Raw genomic sequence first — 21,414 nt, forward strand, 5'->3', positions numbered from 1 at the left:
CCTCGTCCTCATCATCCTCATTCTTCTTGTCCTCCTTGTCCTCACCTCATCCTCCTGCTCATCCTCGGCCTCCTCGTCCTCCTCGTCCTCATTCTCCTTGTCCTCCTTGTCCTCACCTCATTTTCCTCATCCTCCTTTTCTTCATCCTCCTCGTCCTCGTCCTCCTCGTCTTTCTCGTCCTCATTCTCCTTGTCCTCACTTCATGTTCTTCATCCTCCTTTTCTTCATCCTCCTCGTCCTCCTCGTCCTCCTCGTCCTCCTTCTCCTTGTCCTCACCTCATCCTCCTGCTCACCCTCATCCTCGTCCTTCTCGTCCTCATTCTCCTTGTCCTCCTTGTCCTCACCTCATGTTCTTCATCCTCCTTTTCTTCATCCTCCTCGTCCTCCTCGTCTTCATTCTCCTTGTCCTCACCTCATGTTCTTCATCCTTCTTTTCTTCATCCTTCTCATCCTCCTCCTCACCCTCATCCTCAGCCTCCTCATCCTCCTCACCCTCTTCATTCTCCTCATCCTCATCCTCCTCATCCTCCTCATCTTCCACCTCATCCTCCTTGTCCTCCACCTCCTCCTCCCTCCTCATCCTCCTCTTCCTCCTCTTCCTCCTTGTTCTCTTCTTTGTCGTCCTCGTCCTCTTCGTCCTCCTCATCCTCCTCTTCCTCCTCATCTTCCTCATCCTCATCCTCCTCTTCCTCTTCCTCTTCCTCTTCCTCTTCCTCTTCCTCTTCCTCTTCCTCTTCCTCCTCCTCCTCCTCCTCCTCCTCCTCCTCCTCCTCTTCCTCCTCCTCCTCCTCCTCCTCTTCCTCCTCCTCCTCCTCTTCCTCCTCCTCCTCCTCCTCCTCCTCCTCTTCCTCCTCCTCCTCCTCCTCCTCTTCCTCCTCCTCCTCCTCTTCCTCCTCCTCCTCCTCCTCCTCCTCCTCTTCCTCCTCCTCCTCCTCCTCCTCCTCCTCCTCCTCCTCCTCTTCCTCCTCCTCCTCCTCCTCTTCCTCCTCCTCCTCCTCCTCTTCCTCCTCCTCCTCCTCTTCCTCCTCCTCCTCCTCCTCCTCCTCCTCCTCCTCCTCTTCCTCCTCTTCCTCCTCTTCCTCCTCTCCTCCTCCCCTTCCTCCTCCTCCTCCTCCTCTTCCTCCTCCTCCTCCTCATGCTAATCCTCATCCTGATCCTCAGCGGGGTTTGGAGCTGCTGGGTGGGATTTGTGGCTCCCTCCCCACACTGGGATTTTTGGGAAGCAGAGGATCCCGGTTTGCTCCCACAGGATCTTGATCCAAACCAAGCCTTGAGGGTGGAATTCGGGGGTTCCTCCCCAAGGGTCTGCTGGGTTTGGGTTTGGAGCTCCCGCTCCATGTGTGGCTTCTCCAGGTTCTGGTGAAGGTTTTGGGGAGCTTCTGATGGAGGTTTGGGAGCTTTGGAAAAAGGTTTGGGAGCTTTTGGAGAAGGTTTTGGGAGGTTCTGGAGAGGGTTTTGGGAGGTTCTGGAGGAGGATTGGGGACCTTGGGAGGTTTTGGGGAGTGGTGGAGAAGGTTTAGAGAAGTTCTTGAGAAGGTTTTTCAGAGGTTCTGGAGATGTTGTTCAGGACGTTCTGGAGAAGGTTTTGGGAGGTTCTGGAGGAGGTTTGGAACCTTCTGGAGAAGGTTTTGGGAGGTTCTGGATTTTTGGAAGGATCTGGAGAAGGATTGATGGATTGGGGAGATTCTGGAGGAGATGGGGAGCTTTTGGTTGGAGAGGGTTTTGGGAGGTTCTGGAGGAGGTTGGGGACCTTCTGGAGAGGTTCTGGGGAGTGGTGGAGAAGGTTTGGAGAAGTTCTTGAGAAGGTTTTTCAGAGGTTCTGGAGATCTTTTTAGGGAGGTTCTGGAGAAGGTTTTGGGAGGTTCTGGGTTTTTGGGAGGATCTGAAGAAGGATTGATGGATTGGGGAGATTCTGGAGGAGATGGGGAGATTTTGGAGAAGGTTTTGGGAGGGTCTGGAGGAGGTTTGGAACCTTCTGGAGAAGGTTTTTGGAGGTTCTGGATTTTTGGGAGGATCTGAAGAAGGATTGATGGATTGGGGAGATTCTGGAGGAGATGGGGAGATTTTGGAGAGGGTTTTGGGAAGCTCTGGAGGTTTTTGGGAGGATCTGGAGGAGGATTGGGGAGATTCTGGAGGAGATGGGGAGCTTTTGGTTGGAGAGGGTTTTGGGAGGTTCTGGAGGAGATTGGGGACCTTCTGGAGAAGTTCTGGGGAGTGGTGGAGAAGGTTTAGAGAAGTTCTTGAGAAGGTTTTTCAGAGGTTCTGGAGATGTTGTTCAGGAGGTTCTGGAGAAGGTTTTGGGAGGTTCTGGATTTTTGGGAGGATCTGGAGAAGGATTGATGGATTGGGGAGATTCTGGAGGAGATGGGGAGCTTTTGGAGAGGGTTTTGGGAGGGTCTGGAGAAGGTTTTGGGAGGTTCTGGAGGAGGTTGGGGACCTTCTGGAGAAGTTCTGAGAACCTTCTGGAGGTTGGGGACCTTCTGGTGCAGAAAGTTTGGAGAAGTTCTTGAGAAGGTTTTTCAGAGGTTCTGGAGATGGTTTTTGGGAGGTTCTGGAGAAGGTTTTGGGAGGTTCTGGATTTTTGGGAGGATCTGGAGAAGGATTGATGGATTGGGGAGATTCTGGAGGAGATGGGGAGCTTTTGGAGAAGGTTTTGGGAAGCTCTGGAGGTTTTTGGGAGGATCTGGAGGAGGATTGGGGAGATTCTGGAGGAGATGGGGAGCTTTTGGTTGGAGAAGGTTTTGGGAGGTTCTGGAGAAGGTTTTGGGAGGTTCTGGAGAAGGTTTTGGGAGGTTCTGGAGGAGGTTGGGGACCTTCTGGAGAAATTCTGGGGAGTGGTGGAGAAGGTTTGGAGAAGTTCTTGAGAAGGTTTTTCAGAGGTTCTGGAGATGGTTTTGGGAGGTTTTGGAGAAGGTTTTGGGACGATCTGGAGAAGGTTGGGGACCTTCTGGAGAAATTCTGGGGAGTGGTGGAGAAGGTTTAGAGAAGTTATTGGGAAGGTTTTTCAGAGGTTCTGGAGATGTTGTTCAGGAGGTTCTGGAGAAGGTTTTGGGAGGTTCTGGAGAAGGTTTTGGGAGGTTCTGGATTTTTGGCAGGATCTGGAGAAGGATTGATGGATTGGGGAGATTCTGGAGGAGATGGGGAGATTTTGGAGAAGGTTTTGGGAGGGTCTGGAGGAGGTTGGGGACCTTCTGGAGAAGTTCTGAGAACCTTCTGGAGGTTGGGGACCTTCTGGTGCAGAAAGTTTGGAGAAGTTCTTGAGAAGGTTTTTCAGAGGTTCTGGAGATCTTTTTAGGGAGGTTCTGGAGAAGGTTTTGGGAGGTTCTGGATTTTGGGAGGATCTGGAGAAGGACTGATGATTTGGGGAGATTCTGGAGGAGATGGGGAGCTTTTGGTTGGAGAGGGTTTTGGGAGGTTCTGGAGAAGGTTGGGGACCTTCTGGAGAAGTTCTGGGGAGTGGTGGAGAAGGTTTGGAGAAGTTCTTGAGAAGGTTTTTCAGAGGTTCTGGAGATGTTGTTCAGGAGGTTCTGGAGAAGGTTTTGGGAGGTTCTGCAGGAAGTTGAGGACCCCTTGGAGACGCTTTATTTTTTAACCATGCTGGGTATTGTCGGTTCTGGCTCCGTGGTGGGATTGTCCACTGCGGGGTGGCATCTCCAGCCTGGAGCCACCACGTGGGGGTTGTCCTGCAGCTGCTGAGCTCGGGGCAGCGGCAGCTGCTGCTGTGCGAGACGCTGACCGAGACGGTGTACGGGGACCGCGGGCAGCTGCTCAAGTCCAAGGAGAGGAAGGTGTTCCTGCTCAGCGACCTCCTGGTCTGCGCCAACGTCAACTTCAGGTACGTGCGGGGCACCTGCGGAGCCCAGAGCCCTCGGGAGAGCTCCTCGTCCTCTCCTTCCTCCTCGTCGTCATCGCCTTCCTCCTCCTCGGCCTTGTTTTCCTCCTTGTTCTCCTCGTCCTGCTCGTTCTCATCCTGCTCGTCCTCCTCCTTCTCCTCCTTCTCCTTCTCCTCCTCCTTCTCCTCCTTCTCCTTCTCCTCCTCCTTCTCCTCCTTCTCCTTCTCCTCCTCCTCCTCCTCCTCCTTCTCCTTCTTCTTCTCCTCCTCCTCGTCCTTCTCCTTCTCCTTCTCTTCCTTCTCCTTCCTCTTCTCCTCCTCTTTCCTCTTCTCCTTCCTCTTCTCCTTCTCCTCCTCCTTCTCCTTCTCCTTCTCCTTCTCCTTCTCCTTCTCCTTCTCCTTCTCCTTCTCCTTCTCCTTCTCCTTCTCCTTCTCCTTCTCCTCCTCCTTCTCCTTCTCCTTCTTCTCCTCCTCCTTCTCCTTCTCCTTCTTTCTCCTTCTCCTTCTCCTTCTCCTTCTCCTTCTCCTTCTCCTCCTTCTCCTCCTCATTCCCATCCTCAGGGGGATCCCCATCGAGTTTGGGGTTTTTTTGAGGGGGTTCCCATCAGGTTTGAGGTTTTTGGGGGGAATCCCATAAAATTTGGGGCTTTTAGGGGAATCCCATTGATTTTGGGGTTTTTGGATGGAATCCCATTGAGTTTAGGTTTTTTTTTGGGGAGAATTCCCATTGAGTTTGGGGTTTTTTGAGGGGGTTCCCATCAGGTTTGGGGTTTTTGTGGGGAATCCCATTGAGTTTGGGGTTTTTAAGGTGGATCCTACTCAGTTTGGAGTTTTGGGGGGAAATTCCATCAAGTCTGGGGTTTTTGGAGAGAATTCCCATTGAGTTTGGGGATTTTGGAGAGAATCCCATTGATTTGGGGGTTTTTGGGGGGAATCTCATTGATTTTGGGGTTTTTGGAGGGAATTCCCATTGAGTTCGGGTTTTTTGGGAAATCCCATTGAGTTTGGGGTTTTTGTGGGGAATCCCATTCAGTTTGGGGTTTTTGGAGGGAATTCCATTGAGTTTGGGGTTTTTGTGGGGAATCTCATTGATATTGGGGTTTTTGGGAGAATTCCCATTGAGTTCAGGTTTTTTTGGGAAATCCCATTGAGTTTGGGGTGTTTGGAGGGGGTTCCCATCAGGTTTGAGGTTTTTGGGTGGAATCCCATAAAATTTGGGTTTTTTTTTTTTGGGAATGGGGCGGCATTGGCGGAATTTGACACCGCCAAGTGGGAAAACCTCCCAAAATTCCCCAAATCCCACTGAATCCCTCGTTTTTCCCCTTTTCCAGGCCAGTGCCTGCAGGGTAGGTGCCGGGTGTGCTGTGCTGTGTGGTGTGCCCCACGTTTGGGGGTTCCTGCATGGTGTGGGGTGCTTGGCTTGTGGGATGCCTTTTCTGGGAGGAAATCCATGATTTTTGGGAAAATACGTGATTTTTGTTTTTTTTTGGGGGGGAAAATCCATGAATTTTGGGAAAATCTGGGATTTTCTTGACCTGGAATTCTTGCCTTGGTAGAGGCCAGCTGGAAATCAGAGGTTTTGGAAAACCACATTCTGGGGCTCCTGCATGGTGTAGTGTGCTTGACTTGCAAGACACGTATTTTTGGGGGGGTTTCTTGGGAAAATCCATGAATTTTGGGAAAATCTGGGATTTTCTTGACCTGGAACTCTTGCCTTGGCAGGGGCCAGCTGGAAATCAGTGGCCCCACATTCTGGGGTTCCTGCACGGTGTGGTGTGCTTGGCTTGAAGGACACGCGTTTTTCGGGGGTTTCTTGGGAAAATCCGTGGATTTTGGGAAAACCCATAAATTTTGGGAAAATCTGGGATTTTCTTGACCTGGAACTCTTGCCTTGGTAGAGGCCAGCTGGAAATCAGAGGTTCTGAAAAACCACGTTCTGGGGTTCCTGCATGATGTGGCGTGCTTGGCTTGAAGGACATGTACTTTTTGGGGGGTTTCTTGGGAAAATCCGTGGATTTTGGGAAAATGTGGGATTTTCTTGACCTGGAATTCTTGCCTTGGTAGAGGCCAGCTGGAAATCATCGGCCCCACATTCTGGGGTTCCTGCATTTGTGGCGTGCTTGGCTTGCAGGACGCGTATTTTTGGGGAGAAAAACCAGATTTTTTTAAAATTTTTTTGGGGAAAATCCATGAATTTTGGGAAAATCTGGGGGAGGTTTTTTTTTACTTGGAATTCTTGCCTTGGTAGAGGCCAGCTGGAAATCAGAGGTTCTGAAAAATCACGTTCTGGGGTTCCTGCATGATGTGGGACACTCAGCTTGCAGGACGTGTATTTTTGGGGGGTTTCTTGGGAAAATCAATGAATTTTGGGAAAATCTGGGATTTTCTTGACCTGGAATTCTTGCCTTGGTAGAGGCCAGCTGAAAATCAGCAGCCAGCTGGAAATCAGAGGTTCTGGAGAACCACGTTCTGGGGTTCCTGCACGGTGTGGGGTGCTCGGCTTGGAGGATGAATATTTTTGGGGAGAGAAAAACCAGAGGGGTTTTTTTTGGGAAAACCCATAAATTTTGGGAAAATGTGGGATTTTCTTGACCTGGAATTCTTGCCTTGGCAGAGGCCAGTTGGAAACCAGAGGTTCTGAAAAATCACATTCTGGGGTTCCTGCACGGTGTGGGGTGCTTGGCTTGGAGGACACGTATTTTTTGGGGGAGAAAAACCAGATTTTTTTTGGTTTTTTTTGGGAAAATCCATGAATTTTGGGAAAATCTGGGATTTTCTTGACCTGGAATTCTTGCCTTGGTAGAGGCCAACTGGAAATCAGAGGTCCTGGAGAACCACGTTCTGGGGTTCCTGGGGTTCCTGCATGATGTGGGACACTCGGCTTGCAGGACATGTATTTTTGGGGGGTTTCTTGGGAAAATCCATGAATTTTGGGAAAATCTGGGATTTTCTTGACCTGGAATTCTTGCCTTGGTAGAGGCCAGCTGGAAATCAGAGGTCCTGGAGAACCACGTTCTGGGGTTCCTGCATGATGTGGGACTTGCAGGACGCGTATTTTTGGGGGGAGAAAAACCAGATTTTTTTTTTTTTTTTTTGGGAAAAATCCATGAATTTTGGGAAAATCTGGGATTTTCTTGACCTGGAATTCTTGCCTTGGCAGAGGCCAGTTGGAAATCAGAGGTTCTGAAAAACCACATTCTGGGTTTTCCTGCATTTGTGGCGTGCTTGGCTTGAAGGACACGTATTTTTGGGGAGAGAAAAACCAGATTTTTTTTAAATTTTTTTTGGGAAAACCCATAAATTTTGGGAAAATCTGGGATTTTCTTGACCTGGAATTCTTGCCTTGGTAGAGGCCAGCTGGAAATCAGAGGTCCTGGAAAACCACATTCTGGGGCTCCTGCATGTTATGGCGTGCTCGGCTTGCAGGATGCACAATTTTTTGGGGGAGAAAAACCAGATTTTTTTTTTATTTTTTTGGGGGGAAAATCCATGAATTTTGGGAAAATCTGGGGAGGTTTTTTTGACTTGGAATTCTTGCCTTGGTAGAGGCCAGCTGGAAATCAGAGGTTTTGGAAAACCACATTCTGGGGTTCCTGCATGATGTGGGACACTCGGCTTGCAGGACATGCGTTTTTGGGGTTTTTTTTGGGAAAATCCGTGGATTTTGGGAAAATCTGGGGAGGTTTTCTTGACCTGGAACTCTTGCCTTGGTAGAGGCCAGCTGGAAATCAGAGGTTCTGGAAAACCACATTCTGGGGTTCCTGCATGATGTGGGACACAGCTTGCAGAACACGTACTTTTTGGGGGGTTTCTTGGGAAAACCCGTGGATTTTGGGAAAATCTGGGATTTTCTTGACCTGGAATTCTTGCCTTGGCAGAGGCCAGCTGGAAATCAGAGGTTCTGAAAAATCACAATCTGGGGTTCCTGCATGGTGTGGCATGCTTGGCTTGGAGGATGCATATTTTTTGGGGGAGCAAAACCAGATTTTTTTTTTTTTGGGGAAAATCCATGAATTTTGGGAAAATCTGGGAGGTTTTTTCTCGACCTGGAATTCCTGCCTTGGTAGACGCCAGCTGGAAATCAGAGGTTCTGGAAAACCACGTTCTGGGGTTCCTGCATGGTGTGGCGTGCTCAGCTTGCAGGACACGTATTTTTGGGGAGAGAAAAACCAGATTTTTTTTTGGGAAAATCCATGAATTTTGGGAAAATGTGGGATTTTCATGACCTGGAACTCTTGCCTTGGTAGAGGCCAGCTGGAAATCAGTGGCCCCACATTCTGGGGTTCCTGCATGATGTGGGACACTCGGCTTGCAGGACATGCGTTTTTGGGGTTTTTTTTGGGAAAATCCGTGGATTTTGGGAAAACCTGGGATTTTCATGACCTGGAACTCTTTCCTTGGCAGGGGCCAGCTGGAAATCAGCAGCCTGGTGCCGCTGGGCCCCAAGTACGTGCTGAAGTGGAGCACGGCGCTGCCGCAGGTGCAGGTGGTGGAGGTGGGCCAGGAGAGCGGCGCCGGTGACAAGGACAGCGCCACCACCATGGGCACTGGTGCCACCACCGGTGCCATGGGCAACGCCGGGCAGCGCCGGCACGCGCCCGCCGGCCAGGCCGCCCACAGTGAGAGCCCAGAGGGGATTTGGGGGATCCTGGAGGGGTCTCGCCCCCTTCTGAGGGGTGGTGGAGTCACCAATGGGGGGCTCGGGGTCTTGTTCCTGGTGGGAGAACATCCCTGGACTGGGATTTGGGGGGTTTTAGGGGATTTGGGGGAGTTCTGGGGAATTGGATGGGTTCTAGGGGATTTGGGGGGTCCCGGGGGGGTCTCAGCCCCTTCTGAGGGGTGGGGGAGTCACCAATGGGGGGCTCGGGGTGGGAGAACCTTCCTGGGCTGGGATTTGGGGGGTTTTAGGGGATTTGGGGGGTCCCGGGGGGGTCTCAGCTCTTCTGAGGGGTGGGGGAGTCACCAATGGGGGGCTCGGGGTGGGAGAACCTTCCTGGGCTGGGATTTGGGGGGTTTTAGGGGATTTGGGGGAGTTCTGGGGAATTGGATGGGTTTTAGGGGATTTGGGGGGTCCCGGGGGGGTCTCAGCCCCTTCTGAGGGGTGGGGGAGTCACCAATGGGGGGCTTGGGGTCTTGTTTGTGGTGGGAGAACCTCCCTGGGCTGGGATTTGGGGGGTTATAGGGGATTTGGGGGTGTTTTAGGGGATTTGGGGGGTTTTAGGGGATTTGGGGGTGTTTTAGGGGGTTTTTGGGGATTTCAAGGCTCTGATGGGTGGTGGAGTCACCACATGGAGTCACCAATGGAGTGCTCGGGGTCTCGTTCGTGGTGGGAGAACCTCCCTGGGGTAGGATTTGGGTGGGTTTTAGGGGATTTGGGGGAGTTCTGGGGAATTGGATGGGTTCTAGGGAATTTGGGGGGTGTTTTAGGGGATTTGGGGGTTTTAGGGGATTTGGGGGATTTCAGGGGATTTGAGGGGTTTTAGGGGATTTGGGGGGTTTTAGGGGATTTTTGGGGTTTCAGGGGATTTTTGGGGTTTCAGGGGATTTGGGGCGTTTCAGGGGATTTGGGGGGTTTTAGGCAATTCCACTGCTCTGGGAGGTGGTGCAGTGACAGATGTGGAGCTCCAATCTCATTCCCAGCAGGAGAACCTCCCTGGGCTGGGATCTGGGGGATTTTAGGCAGATTTCATTCAGAAATCCCGGTTTTTCTCCCCAAAGACGAGGCCTGCCCGGCGCTCCATGTGCCCAAAATCCCGGTTTTTCTCCCCAAAGACGAGGCCTACCCGGCGCTCCCTGTGCCCAAAATCCCGGTTTTTCTCCCCAAAGACAAGGTGTACCTGGGCCCCCCGCGGCTCTTCCAGGAGCTGCAGGACCTGCAGAAGGACCTGGCGGTGGTGGAGCAGATCACGCTGCTCGTCAGCACGCTGCACGGCACCTACCAGGTACGGTCGCGTTCCCGGGAATTGCTGCATTCCTGGGATCTGCTGCATTCCTGGGATCTGCTGCATTCCTGGGAATCGCCTGCATTCCTGGGAACCGCCGCATTCCCGGGATCTGCCACATTCTTGGGAATCACTGCATTCCCGGGAACTGCTGCATTCCTGGGAATCCTGCATTCCTGGGAACTGCTGCATTCCCGGGAACCGCTGCATTCCTGGGAATCACTGCATTCCTGGGATCTGCTGCATTCCTGGGAATCACTGCATTCCTGGGAATCACTGCATTCCCAGGAACCGCTGCATTCCTGGGAACTGCTGCATTCCCAGGACCCATAGCATTCCCAGGAACTGCCACATTCCCAGGAACCGCTGCATTCCCAAGAACTGCCACATTCCCGGGAACTGCCCTCATTCCTGGGAACCGTTGCCTTCCTGGGAACTGTTGCACTCCTGGGAACCTCCGCATTCCCAGGAATCACTGCATTCCCAGGAACCGCCACATTCCCGGGAGCTGCTGCATTCCCAGGAACTGGTGCACTCCCGGGAACTGCCCACATTCCCAGGAACTGCCGCATTTCAGGGAACCGCTGCCTTCCCAGGAACTGCCCACATTCCCAGGAACCACCACATTCCTGGATACTGCCCACATTCCTGGGAACTGTTGCATTCCCAGGAACTTCTGCATTCCTGGGAACCGCCACATTCCTGGGAACTGCCCTCATTCCTGGGAATCGCCCTATTCCCGGGAATCGCTGCATTCCCAGGAACCGCCTACATTCCCAGGATCTGCCACATTCCTGGGAACCACTGCATTCCTGGGAACCGCTGCATTCCCGGGAACTGCTGCATTCCCAGGACTCATGGCATTCCCAGGAACTGCCACGTTCCCAGGAACTGTCACATTCTTGGGAACTGCTGCATTCCCAGGAATTCCTGGGAACTGCCCTCATTCCTGGGAACTGCCGCATTCCTGGGAACCTCCAGATTCCCAGGAACCACCTCTCTCCCGGGAGCCGCCGCATTCCCAGGAATCACTGCATTCCCAGGAACCGCCACATTTCTGGGAACCGTTGCCTTCCTGGGCACTACTGCATTCCTGGGAACTGCCCACATTCCTGGGAACCGCTGCATTCCTGGGAACCGCCGCATTCCCAGAAATGGCCGCATTCCCGGGAATCAGCACATTCCTGGAAACGGCCGCATTCCCGGAAATGGCCACATTCCCGGGAGCCGCCGCAGCTCCTCCGGGCGGGATCCGATCCCGGCTGCTCCCGGCTCTGAGGAACCGTTCCCGGTGCTCTCCAGAACCTGAACATGACGGTGGCGCAGGATTGGTGCCTGGCCCTGCAGAGGATGATGAAGGTCAAGGAGGAAGAAATCCACTCAGCCAACAAGTGCCGGCTGCGGCTGCTGCTGCCCGGGAAACCCGACAAGTGAGGCGGGAACCGGGAGGGAGGAGGAGGAGGGTGGGGGTGAGGAAGGTGAGGAAGAGGAGGTGGATTGGATGAGGGTGGGGGTGAGGAAGAAGATGAGAAAGAGGATGAGGAGGATGAAGAGCAGGATGAAGTTGATGAGGATGATGATGAGGAAGAAGAAGATAAGGGAAGAGGAGAAAGGAGGAGGTGGAGGAGGAGAAAGAGCAGGATGAAGATGAGAAGGAGGATGATGATGATGAGGAGGATGATGAGGATGAAGATGAGGAGGATGAGGATAAGGAAGAGGAGGAGGAAGAGGAGAAAGGAGGAGGTGGAGGAGGAAGAAGAGCAGGGTGAAGATGATGAGGATGAGGAGAGTGAAGAAGCGGAGGACGATAATGATGATGAGGAGGATGATGGGGATGAGGATGATAATGAGGAAGAAGAGGATAGGGAAGAGGAGAAAGGAGGAGGTGGAGGAGGAAGAGCAGGATGAAGATGAGAAGGAGGATGATGGGGATGAGGATGAAGATGATGATGAGGAGGATGATGAGGATGAGGATGAAGATGAGGATGGGGAGGAGGAGGAGGATGATGGGGATGAGGATGAAGATGAGGATAAGGAAAAGGAGGAGGAAGAGGAGAAAGGATGTAGAGGAGGAAAAAGAGCAGGATGAAGATGATGAGGAGAAGTAGGAGGAAGGTGATGATGAGGATGAAGATGATGAGGATAATGACGATGAGGAGGAGGAGGAGGATGGGGAGGACGAGGAGGAGGAGGATGGGGGTGAGGAAGAAGATGAGAAAGAGGATGAGGAGGATGAAGAGCAGGATGAAGGTGATGGGGATGGTGATGATGAGGAAGAGGATAAGGGAAGAGGAGAAAGGGTGAGGATGAAGATGATGGGGATGAAGATAATGATGAGGATGATGGGGATGAGGATGAAGATGAGGAGGATGATGGGGATGAGGATAACAAGGAAGATGAGGAGGATGAAGAGCAGGATGAAGGTGATGAGGAGGATGATGATGAGGAAGAAGAGGATAAGGGAAGAGGAGAAAGGAGGAGGTGGAGGAGGAGGAAGAGCAGGATGAAGATGAGAAGGATTGGATGATGGGGATGAGGATGAAGATGAGGATGAAGATGAGGATGAGGAGGAGGAGGAGGATGATGGGGATGAGGATGAAGATGAGGAGGATGATGGGGATGAGGATAACAAGGAAGATGAGGAGGATGAAGAGGAGGATGAAGGTGATGAGGATGATGATGAGGAAGAAGAGGATAAGGGAAGAGGAGAAAGGAGGAGGTGGAGGAGGAGAAAGAGCAGGATGAAGATGAGAAGGAGGATGATGGGGATGAGGATGAAGATAAGGATGGGGAGGAGGAGGAGGATGATGGGGATGGGGAGGAAGAGGAGGATGATGGGGATGAGGATGAAGATGATGATGAGGATGAGGATGAGGATGAAGATGAGGAAGATGAGGATAAGGAAGAGGAGGAGGAAGAGGAGAAAGGAGGAGGTGGAGGAGGAAGAAGAGCAAGGTGAAGATGATGAGGATGAGGAGAATGAAGAAGCGGAGGACGATAATGATGATGAGGAGGATGATGGGGATGAGGATGAAGATGAGGATGGGGAGGAGGAGGAGGATGATGGGGATGAGGATGAAGATGAGGATAAGGAAAAGGAGGAGGAAGAGGAGAAAGGATGTAGAGGAGGAAAAAGAGCAGGATGAAGATGATGAGGAGAAGTAGGAGGAAGGTGATGATGAGGATGAAGATGATGAAGATAATGACGGTGAGGAGGAGGAGGAGGATGGGGAGGACGAGGAGGAGGAGGATGGGAGTGAGGAAGAAGATGAGAAAGAGGATGGGGAGGATGAAGAGCAGGATGAAGGTGATGGGGATGATGATGAGGAAGAAGAGGATAAGGGAAGAGGAGAAAGGGTGAGGATGAAGATGATGGGGATGAAGATAATGATGAGGATGATGGGGATGAGGATAACAATGGTGAGGAGGATGAAGGTGATGAGGAGGAGGATAATGAGGATGACGATGATGAAGAGAAGGATGATGGGGGTGAGGATGAAGATGATGGGGATGAAGATAATGATGAGGATGATGGGGGTGAGGATGAAGATGAGGAGGATGATGGGGGTGAGGATAACAATGATAGGGGATGATGGGGGTGAGGATGAAGTTGGTGAGGATGAGGGGGGTGAGGATGAGGATGATGATGATGAAGAGGATGATGGGGATCAGGATAACGATGATGAGGATGAGGATGAAGATGATGATGAAGAGGAGGATGACGGGGATCAGGATAACGACGATGAGGATGAGGATGATGGGGATGAAGATAATGAGGATGATGGGGATGAGGATGAAGATGAGGAGGTTGATGGGGGTGAGGATAACAATGATGGGGAGGATGGGGTGAGGATGAAGTTGGTGAGAATGAGGATGATGATGAAGAGGAGGATGATGGAGATGAGGATACCAATGGTGAGGAGGAGGATGAAGATGATGATGATGAGGAGGATGATGGGGATCAGGATAACGATGATGAGGGTGAGGATGATGAGGATGAAGATGATTATGAGGAGGACAATGGGGATAAGGATAACAATGATAGGGGATGATGGGGGTGAGGATGAAGATGATCGGGATGAAGATAATGATGAGAATGGTGGGGATGAGGATAATAATGGTGAGGAGGATGAAGGTGATGAGGAGGAGGAGGATAATGAGGATGAGGATGATGAAGAGAAGGATGATGGGGGTGGGGATAACAATGATGGGGATGATGGGGGTGAGGATGAAGATGATGGGGATGAAGATAATGATGAGGATGATGGGGGTGAGGATGAAGATGAGGAGGATGGTGGGGGTGAGGATAACAATGATGGGGATGATGGGGTGAGGATGAAGTTGGTGAGGATTATGGGGGTGAGGATGAAGATGAAGATGATGATGAAGAGGCGGATGATGGGGATGAGGATAACAATGATAGGGGATGATGGGGGTGAGGATGAAGATGAGGAAGATGATGGGGGTGAGGATAACAATGATAGGGGATGATGGGGGTGAGGATGAAGATGATGGGGATGAAGATAATGATGAGGATGATGGGGGTGAGGATGAAGATGAGGAGGATGATGGAGATGAGGATAACAGTGGTGAGGAGGATGAAGATTATGATGAAGAGGAGGATGATGGGGATGAGGATGAAGATGATGAAGAGGAGGATGATGGGGATGAGGATAACAATGATGGGGATGATGGGGTGAGGATGAATTTGATGAGGATGACGGGGATCAGGATAATGGTGAGGATAACGATGGTGAGGATGAGGATGGTGAGGATGAGGATGGTGAGGATGAGGAGGAGGCTGAAGGCCGCCGTGTCGCGCAGGTCGGGGCGCCCCATCAGTGTCATGGTGGTGTTCATCACGCCCAGCCCGCTGAGCAAGATCTCCTGGGTGAACCGGCTGCACCTGGCCAAGATCGGCCTGCGTGAGTCCAGCCCGGCCCGGGAGGGAACGGGAACGGGAACCGGGCAGGGAGCCAGGGAGGGCTGGAGAGGGTCTGGGGGCTCTGGGGAACCTCTGGAGAAGCTTTGGAAAAGTTTTGGGAATGTTGGAGAGGTTCTGGAGAAGGTTTGGAAAAACTTGGGGAATGTTGGGGAGGAGATTCCAGAGGTTTGGGGAGGTTCTGGAGAAGATTTGGGAGGCTTTGGGAATTTTTTGGGAATGTTGGGGAGGTTCTGGAGGTTTGGGGATGTTCTGGAGAAGGTCTGGGGGCTTTGGGGAACCTTGTGGAGAAGGTTTGGGAATTTGCTGGGGAGGCTGGGGAGGTTCTGGAGAAGGTTTGGAAAAGTTTGGGGAATGTTGGGGAGGTTCTGGAGGTTTGGGGATGTTCTGGAGAAGATTTGGGAGGCTTTGGGGAAGCTTTTGGAGAAGGTTTGGGAATTTTCTGGGAGGGTTGGGGAGGTTCTGGAGAAGGTTTGGGGAAGGTTGGGGAGGTTCTGGAGGTTTGGGGATTTTCTGGAGAAGGTCTGGTGGCTTTGGGGAACCTTGTGGAGAAGGTTTGGGAATTTTCTGGGAAGGCTGGGGAGGTTCTGGAGAAGGTTTGGAAAAACTTGGGGAATGTTGGGGAGGAGATTCCAGAGGTTTGGGGAGGTTCTGGAGAAGGTTTGGGAGGCTTTGGGGAACCTTGTGGAGAAGGTCTGGGAATTTTCTGGGAAGGCTGGGCAGGTTCTGGAGAAGGTTTTGGGGAGGTTCTGGTGAAGGCTTGGGGAGGTTTTTGGAGAATGTTTGGAAATGTTTTGGGAATGTTGGAGAGGTTCTGGAGAAGGTTTTGGGGAGGTTCTAAGAAGGCTGGGAAGGTTCTGGAGGTTTGGGGAAGTTCTGGAGAGGGTTTGGAAAAGTTTGGGGAATGTTGGGGAGGAGATTCCAGAGGTTTGGAGAGGTTCTGGAGAAGGTTTGGAAAAGTTTTGAGAATGTTGGAGAGGTTCTGGAGGTTTGGGGATGTTCTGGAGAGGGTCTGGGGGCTTTGGGGAACCTTCTGGAGAAGGTTTGGGAATTTTCTGGGAGGGTTGGGGAGGTTCTGGAGAAGGTTTGGGGAATGTTGGGGAGGTTCTGGAGGTTTGGGGAGGTTCTGGAGAAGGTTTGGGAGGCTTTGGGGAAGCTTGTGGAGAAGGCTTGGGAATTTTCTGGGAAGGCTGGGGAGGTTCTGGTGAAGGTTTGGGGAATGTTGGGGAGGTTCTGGAGGTTTGGGGATGTTCTGGAGAAGGTCTGGGGGCTTTGGGGAACGTTGTGGAGAAGGTTTGGGAATTTGCTGGGGAGGTTCTGGAGAAGGTTTGGAAAAGTTTGGGGAATGTTGGGGAGGAGATTCCAGAGGTTTGGGGAGGTTTTTGGAGAATGTTTGGAAAAGTTTGGAGAATGTGGGAAAGGTTCTGGTGGTTTGGGAGGTTTTGGAAAAGTTGGGGAATGTTGGGAGGATTCTGGAGAAGGTTTTGGGGAGGGTTTTGGAGAAGGTTTGGGAGGTTTTGGAGGACATTTGGGGGCTTCTGGAGAAGGTTTGGGAGGTTTTGGAAAAGTTTGGGGAGATTTGGGAGATCTGGGAGGTTTTGGAGGAGGTTGGGAAGGTTCTGGAGGAGGTTTGGGAGAAGGTTTTGGGGAAGGTTTGGGAGCTTTCTGAGGTTGGACATCCCATATCCACGAGCCAGAACCCCCATCCCAACCTGACGTCAGGGAATGCCTTACAATGGAATTTTTTTCCCATAAATTTGTTTTTTTTTGGGATTTTTTCCCCCCTCCACACTGCAGTAACTCCGCGGAGGGGATGGGACAGATCCCAGCTCCGTGGGAAGCGGTGGATTGGGGTGGGGATGGATCCCAGAGGGGGATTTGGGGTGATCCCGGTGCTCCCGGTTTTCCGCAGGGGATGAGAACCAGCCGGGCTGGCTCTGCCCCGACGAGGACAGGAGGAGCCGAGCGCCCTTCTGGTGCCCCATCCTGTCCTGCCACATTCCAGCCTTCTCCTCCAAAGCCTTGGATCTGCAGGTGAGAGCCGGGAAAAACCCTGGATCTGACTGGGAAAGGCAAAAATCCCAAATTGAAGGGGATGGAAAATCCCAAATCCATCTGGGAAAGGCGCAAATCCCAAACTGGAGAGGATGGAAAATCCCAAATCCGGCTGGGAAAGGCACAAATCCCAAACCTGGAGGGGATGGAAAATGCAGGAATTGGGACAATCCAGCCTGGAAAGTTGGGAATGGCATTTGGATCCCAAATTTTGGGGTTCTGACTGATCTGCTGCCTCCTTGGGGTGATTTGGGTTCTCCAGCCCCTTTCCCTTCATATCCATGATTTTGGGGTGGAAAAGCACAAATCCCATAAATGCCATAGTGGAGGGGCTGGAAAAGGCAGGGATTGGGGCGTTCCAGGGGGGAAACTGGGGGATTGCAGCCGGGCTGGATCCCAATCCCAGTCCCAATCCCAATCCCGATCCCAATCCCAGTCCCAATCCCAATCCCAATCCCGATCCCAATCCCAATCCCAATCTCGATCCCAATCTCGATCCCAATCCAAATCCCAGTCCCAATCCCAGTCCCAATCCCAATCCCAATCCTGATCCCAATCCTGATCCCAATCCCGATCCCAATCCCAATCCCAATCCCAATCCCAATCCCAATCCCAGTCCCAATCCCAATCCCAATCCCAGTCCCAATCCCAATCCCAGTCCCAGTCCCAATCCCAATCCCGATCCCGATCCCAATCCCAATCCCGATCCCGATCCCAATCCCAGTCCCAATCCCAGTCCCAATCCCAATCCCAATCCCAATCCCAATCCCAATCCCTATCCCAGTCCCAATCCCAATCCCAATCCCGATCCCAATCCCAATCCTGATCCCAATCCTGATCCCAATCCCGATCCCAATCCCAATCCCAGTCCCAATCCCGATCCCAATCCCGATCCCAATCCCAGTCCCGATCCCAATCCCGATCCCGATCCCAATCCCGATCCCGCCGTTCCTTTTCCCCCAGCTCGGAGCTGCCGTCCACAATCCCGTCCATTCCTCGCTCCTGGGCTGCTCGGCCGTCAGCACCTCCCTGCCCCAGGGATTCCTGTGGGTGAGCACGGCCCAGCCTGCGGGCCTGGGGTGGTTTGGGGTCATTTGGGGTCATTTGGGGTCATTTGGGGTTTAGGGTTATTTGGGGTTGTTTGGGGTTTGGGGTTATTTGGGGTTTGGGGTTATTTGGGGTTTGGGGTTGATTTGGGATTTGGGGTTATTTGGGGTGATTTGGGGTGATTTGGGGTGATTTGGAGTTTAGGATTATTTGTGCTTTGGGATTTGGGGTTGTTTGGGGTTTGGGGTGATTTGGGGTTTGGTCTTGTTTGGGGTTGTTTGGGGTTTAGGGTTGATTTGGGATTTGGGGTTATTTGGGGTTATTTGGAGTGATTTGGGGTGATTTGGGGTGATTTGGGGTGATTTGGGGTGATTTGGGGTTTAGGGTTATTTGTGGTTTGGGATTTGGGGTGATTTGGGGTTTGGGGTGATTTGAGATTTGGGGTTATTTGGGGTTTGGGTTTTGGGGTTATTTAGGATTTGGGGTTTGGGGTTGATTTGGGATTTGGGGTGATTTGGGGTTATTTGGAGTTTGGGGTTATTTGGGGTTTGGGATTTGGGGTTGTTCTAGGGTTTGGGGTTATTTGGGGTTTGGGTTTTTTTGTGTTTTGGGGTTATTTAGGATTTGGGGTTTGGGGTTGATTTAGGATTTGGGGTTATTTGGGGTTATTTGGAGTGATTTGGGGTAATTTGGGTTTGGGGTTATTTGGAGTTTGGGGTTGTTTGGGGTTTGGGGTTATTTGGGGTTTTGGATTTGGGATTTGGGGTTGTTTTAGGGTTTGGCATTGTTTGGGGTTTGGTATTGTTTGGGATTTGAGGTTATTTGGGGTTTGGGATTTGGGGTTTGGGGTTATTTGGGGTTTGGTGTTATTTGGGGTTACTTGGGGGCTTGGGATTTGGGGTTTGGGGTTATTTGGGGTTTGGGGTTACTTGGGGTTGGGATTTGGAGTTATTTGGGGTTTGGGATTGTTTTGGGGTTTGAGATTTGGGGTTATTTGGGGTTTGGGGTTGTTTGGGATTTGGGGTTATTTGGGGTTTGGGATCTGGGATGGCCCTGGCTGGAATCCTGGGATGTTCATTCCTGGTTTTCCTGCCCCACAGGAAGGAGGGGGGCAGGAGGGGGCAGGTGGGGATCTCTGGGTGAGCACAACCCCAGCGGCTCCCAGGATTTGGGATTATTGGGGGTTTTGGATCTGGGATTGGGATTTGGGATGGCTCTGTTGGAATCCCGGGATGCTCATTCCCGCTTTTCCCGCTTTTCCCTGATCCAGGTGGGAGGGGGGCAGGAGGGGGCGGGGGGGCAGGTGGAGATCTTCTCGCTGAACCGCTCCGTGCCCCGCACCGTCAAATCCTTCCCGGTGCCGGCCCCGGTGCTGTGCATGGAGTTCATCCCGGAGCCGCAGCCCGAGGATCCCGCGGAGCCGGGAACGGCCCCGGAGCCGACCCCCAACGCCCCCCAGCCCGCAGTGTGCCTGGGGCTGCAGGACGGCAGGTGAGATCCCAAATCCCGGCCCTGATCCCAAATCCCAGCCCTGATCCCGAATCCCGGCCCTGATCCCGAATCCCAGCCCTGATCCCGAATCCCAGCCCTGATCCCGAATCCCGGCCCTGATCCCGAATCCCAGCCCTGATCCCGGATCCCAGCCCTGATCCCGAATCCCGGCCCTGATCCCGAATCCCAGCTCCCATCCCAAATCCTGGCTCCCATCCCGAATCCCAGCCCTGATCCCGAATCCCAGCCCTGATCCCGAATCCCAGCCCTGATCCCAAATCCTGGCTCCCATCCCAAATCCCGGCTCCCATCCTGGATCCCAGCCCTGATCCCGAATCCCAGCCCTGATCCCAAATCCCAGCCCTGATCCCAAATCCTGGCTCCCATCCCGGATCCCAGCCCTGATCCCGAATCCTGGCTCCCATCCCGAATCCCAGCCCTGATCCCGAATCCCAGCCCTGATCCCAAATCCTGGCTCCCATCCTGGATCCCAGCCCTGATCCCGAATCCCAGCCCTGATCCCAAATCCCGGCTCCCATCCTGGATCCCAGCCCTGATCCCGAATCCCAGCCCGGATCCCAAATCCCAGCCCTGATCCCAAATCCCAGCTCCCATCCCAGATCCCAGCTCCCATCCCGAATCCTGGCTCCCATCCCGGATCCCAGCCCTGATCCCGGATCCCAGCCCTGATCCCGAATCCCAGCCCTGATCCCGAATCCTGGCTCCCATCCCAAATCCCAGCCCTGATCCCGAATCCCAGCCCTGATCCCGAATCCTGGCTCCCATCCCAAATCCCAGCCCTGATCCCGAATCCCAGCCCTGATCCCGAATCCCGGCTCCCATCCCAAATCCCAGCTCCCATCCCAAATCCCGGCTCCCATCCCAAATCCCGGCTCCCATCCCAAATCCCGGCTCCCATCCCAAATCCCGGCTCCCATCCCAAATCCCAGCTCCCATCCTGGATCTCAGCCCTGATCCCAAATCCCAGCTCCCATCCCAAATCCCAGCTCCCATCTCAAATCCCAGCTCCTATCCCAAATCCCGGCTCCCATCCCAAATCCTGGCTCCCATCCCGGATCCCAGCCCTGATCCCGAATCCCGGCTCCCATCCCAAATCCCAGCTCCCATCCCAAATCCCAGCTCCCATCCTGGATCCCAGCCCTGATCCCAAATTCCAGTTCCCATCCCGAATCCCAGCTCCCATCCTGGATCCCAGCCCTGATCCCAAATCCCAGCTCCCATCCTGGATCCCAGCCCTGATCCCAAATCCCAGCTCCCATCCCAAATCCCAGCTCCCATCCCAAATCCTGGCTCCCATCTCAAATCCCAGCTCCCATCCCAAATCCTGGCTCCCATCCTGGATCCCAGCCCTGATCCCAAATCCCAGCTCCCATCCCAAATCCCAGCTCCCATCCCAAATCCCAGCTCCCATCCTGGATCCCAGCTCCCATCCCGAATCCCAGCTCCCATCCCAAATCCCAGCTCCCACTCTGGATCCCAGCCCTGATCCCAAATCCCAGCTCCCACCCTGTTCCCTCTCCACGCTCCGGAGCCGATCCCGATCCCGATCCCGCTCCCGCTCTCTCCTGGTGCTGCGGGGCCAATCCCAATCCCAAATCCCAGCCCTGACCCCGCTCTCTCGCTGTGCTCCGGGGCTGATCCCGATCCCTGCCCGCACTCTGGGGTTGATCCCGAATCCCAGCCCTGATCCCACCGTCTCCCTGCGCTGTGGGGCTGATCCTGATCCTTTTCTCTCCCCGGGCCAATCCCGATGCCGATCCCAGGTTCTCTCCCTGCGCTGCGGGGCTGATTCCAATCCCAGTGATCCCGATGATCCCAGTGATCCCGACCCTGCTGTCCCTGCCCACGCTTCGGGGCCGATCCCGATGATCCCAGTGATCCCAACCCCACTGTCCCTGCCCACACTTCGGGGCCAATCCCAATGATCCCAGTGATCCCAATCCCACTGTCCCTGCCTGTGCTCTGGGGATCTCGATCCTGTTCTCTCCCTGTGCTGCAGGGCTGATCCCAATCCCGGTGATCCCGATGATCCCAATGATCCCGACCCCGCTCTCCCTGCCCACGCTTTGGGGTCGATCCCGATG

The 21,414-nt window shown here is 53.2% G+C and overlaps 1 protein-coding gene and 1 long non-coding RNA gene across 13 annotated transcripts in view; both read left to right on the forward strand.

The window, feature by feature from the left end:
* Positions 1 to 21,414, forward strand: part of ARHGEF10L (Rho guanine nucleotide exchange factor 10 like) — an 83,628-nt gene that overhangs the window by 50,529 nt on the left and 11,685 nt on the right. For 8 of the 11 annotated variants that reach the window (XM_074558408.1, XM_074558409.1, XM_074558410.1 and 5 more), the window contains 9 exons: positions 3,690 to 3,835; positions 5,164 to 5,178; positions 8,237 to 8,451; positions 9,659 to 9,774; positions 11,077 to 11,204; positions 14,599 to 14,699; positions 16,629 to 16,750; positions 17,735 to 17,821; positions 19,089 to 19,309. In XM_074558408.1, coding sequence (XP_074414509.1) covers positions 3,690 to 3,835; positions 5,164 to 5,178; positions 8,237 to 8,451; positions 9,659 to 9,774; positions 11,077 to 11,204; positions 14,599 to 14,699; positions 16,629 to 16,750; positions 17,735 to 17,821; positions 19,089 to 19,309 — 1,151 coding nt within the window. The remainder of the gene's footprint in view (positions 1 to 3,689; positions 3,836 to 5,163; positions 5,179 to 8,236; positions 8,452 to 9,658; positions 9,775 to 11,076; positions 11,205 to 14,598; positions 14,700 to 16,628; positions 16,751 to 17,734; positions 17,822 to 19,088; positions 19,310 to 21,414) is intronic. The other 3 variants (XM_074558412.1, XM_074558417.1, XM_074558407.1) reach the window with 1 other exon arrangement.
* LOC141731771 (uncharacterized) lies at positions 1,091 to 3,682 on the forward strand. Of its 2 annotated transcripts, none has more exons than XR_012583725.1 (3): positions 1,091 to 2,650; positions 2,739 to 2,891; positions 3,046 to 3,682. It is a non-coding gene; the product is annotated as an uncharacterized LOC141731771 (long non-coding RNA). The 2 variants fall into 2 exon arrangements; XR_012583724.1 differs by having other exon boundaries at positions 2,783 to 2,891; positions 3,068 to 3,682.

Source organism: Zonotrichia albicollis, chromosome 25 (genome assembly GCF_047830755.1).
Source record: "Zonotrichia albicollis isolate bZonAlb1 chromosome 25, bZonAlb1.hap1, whole genome shotgun sequence".
Classification (NCBI taxonomy): domain Eukaryota; kingdom Metazoa; phylum Chordata; class Aves; order Passeriformes; family Passerellidae; genus Zonotrichia; species Zonotrichia albicollis.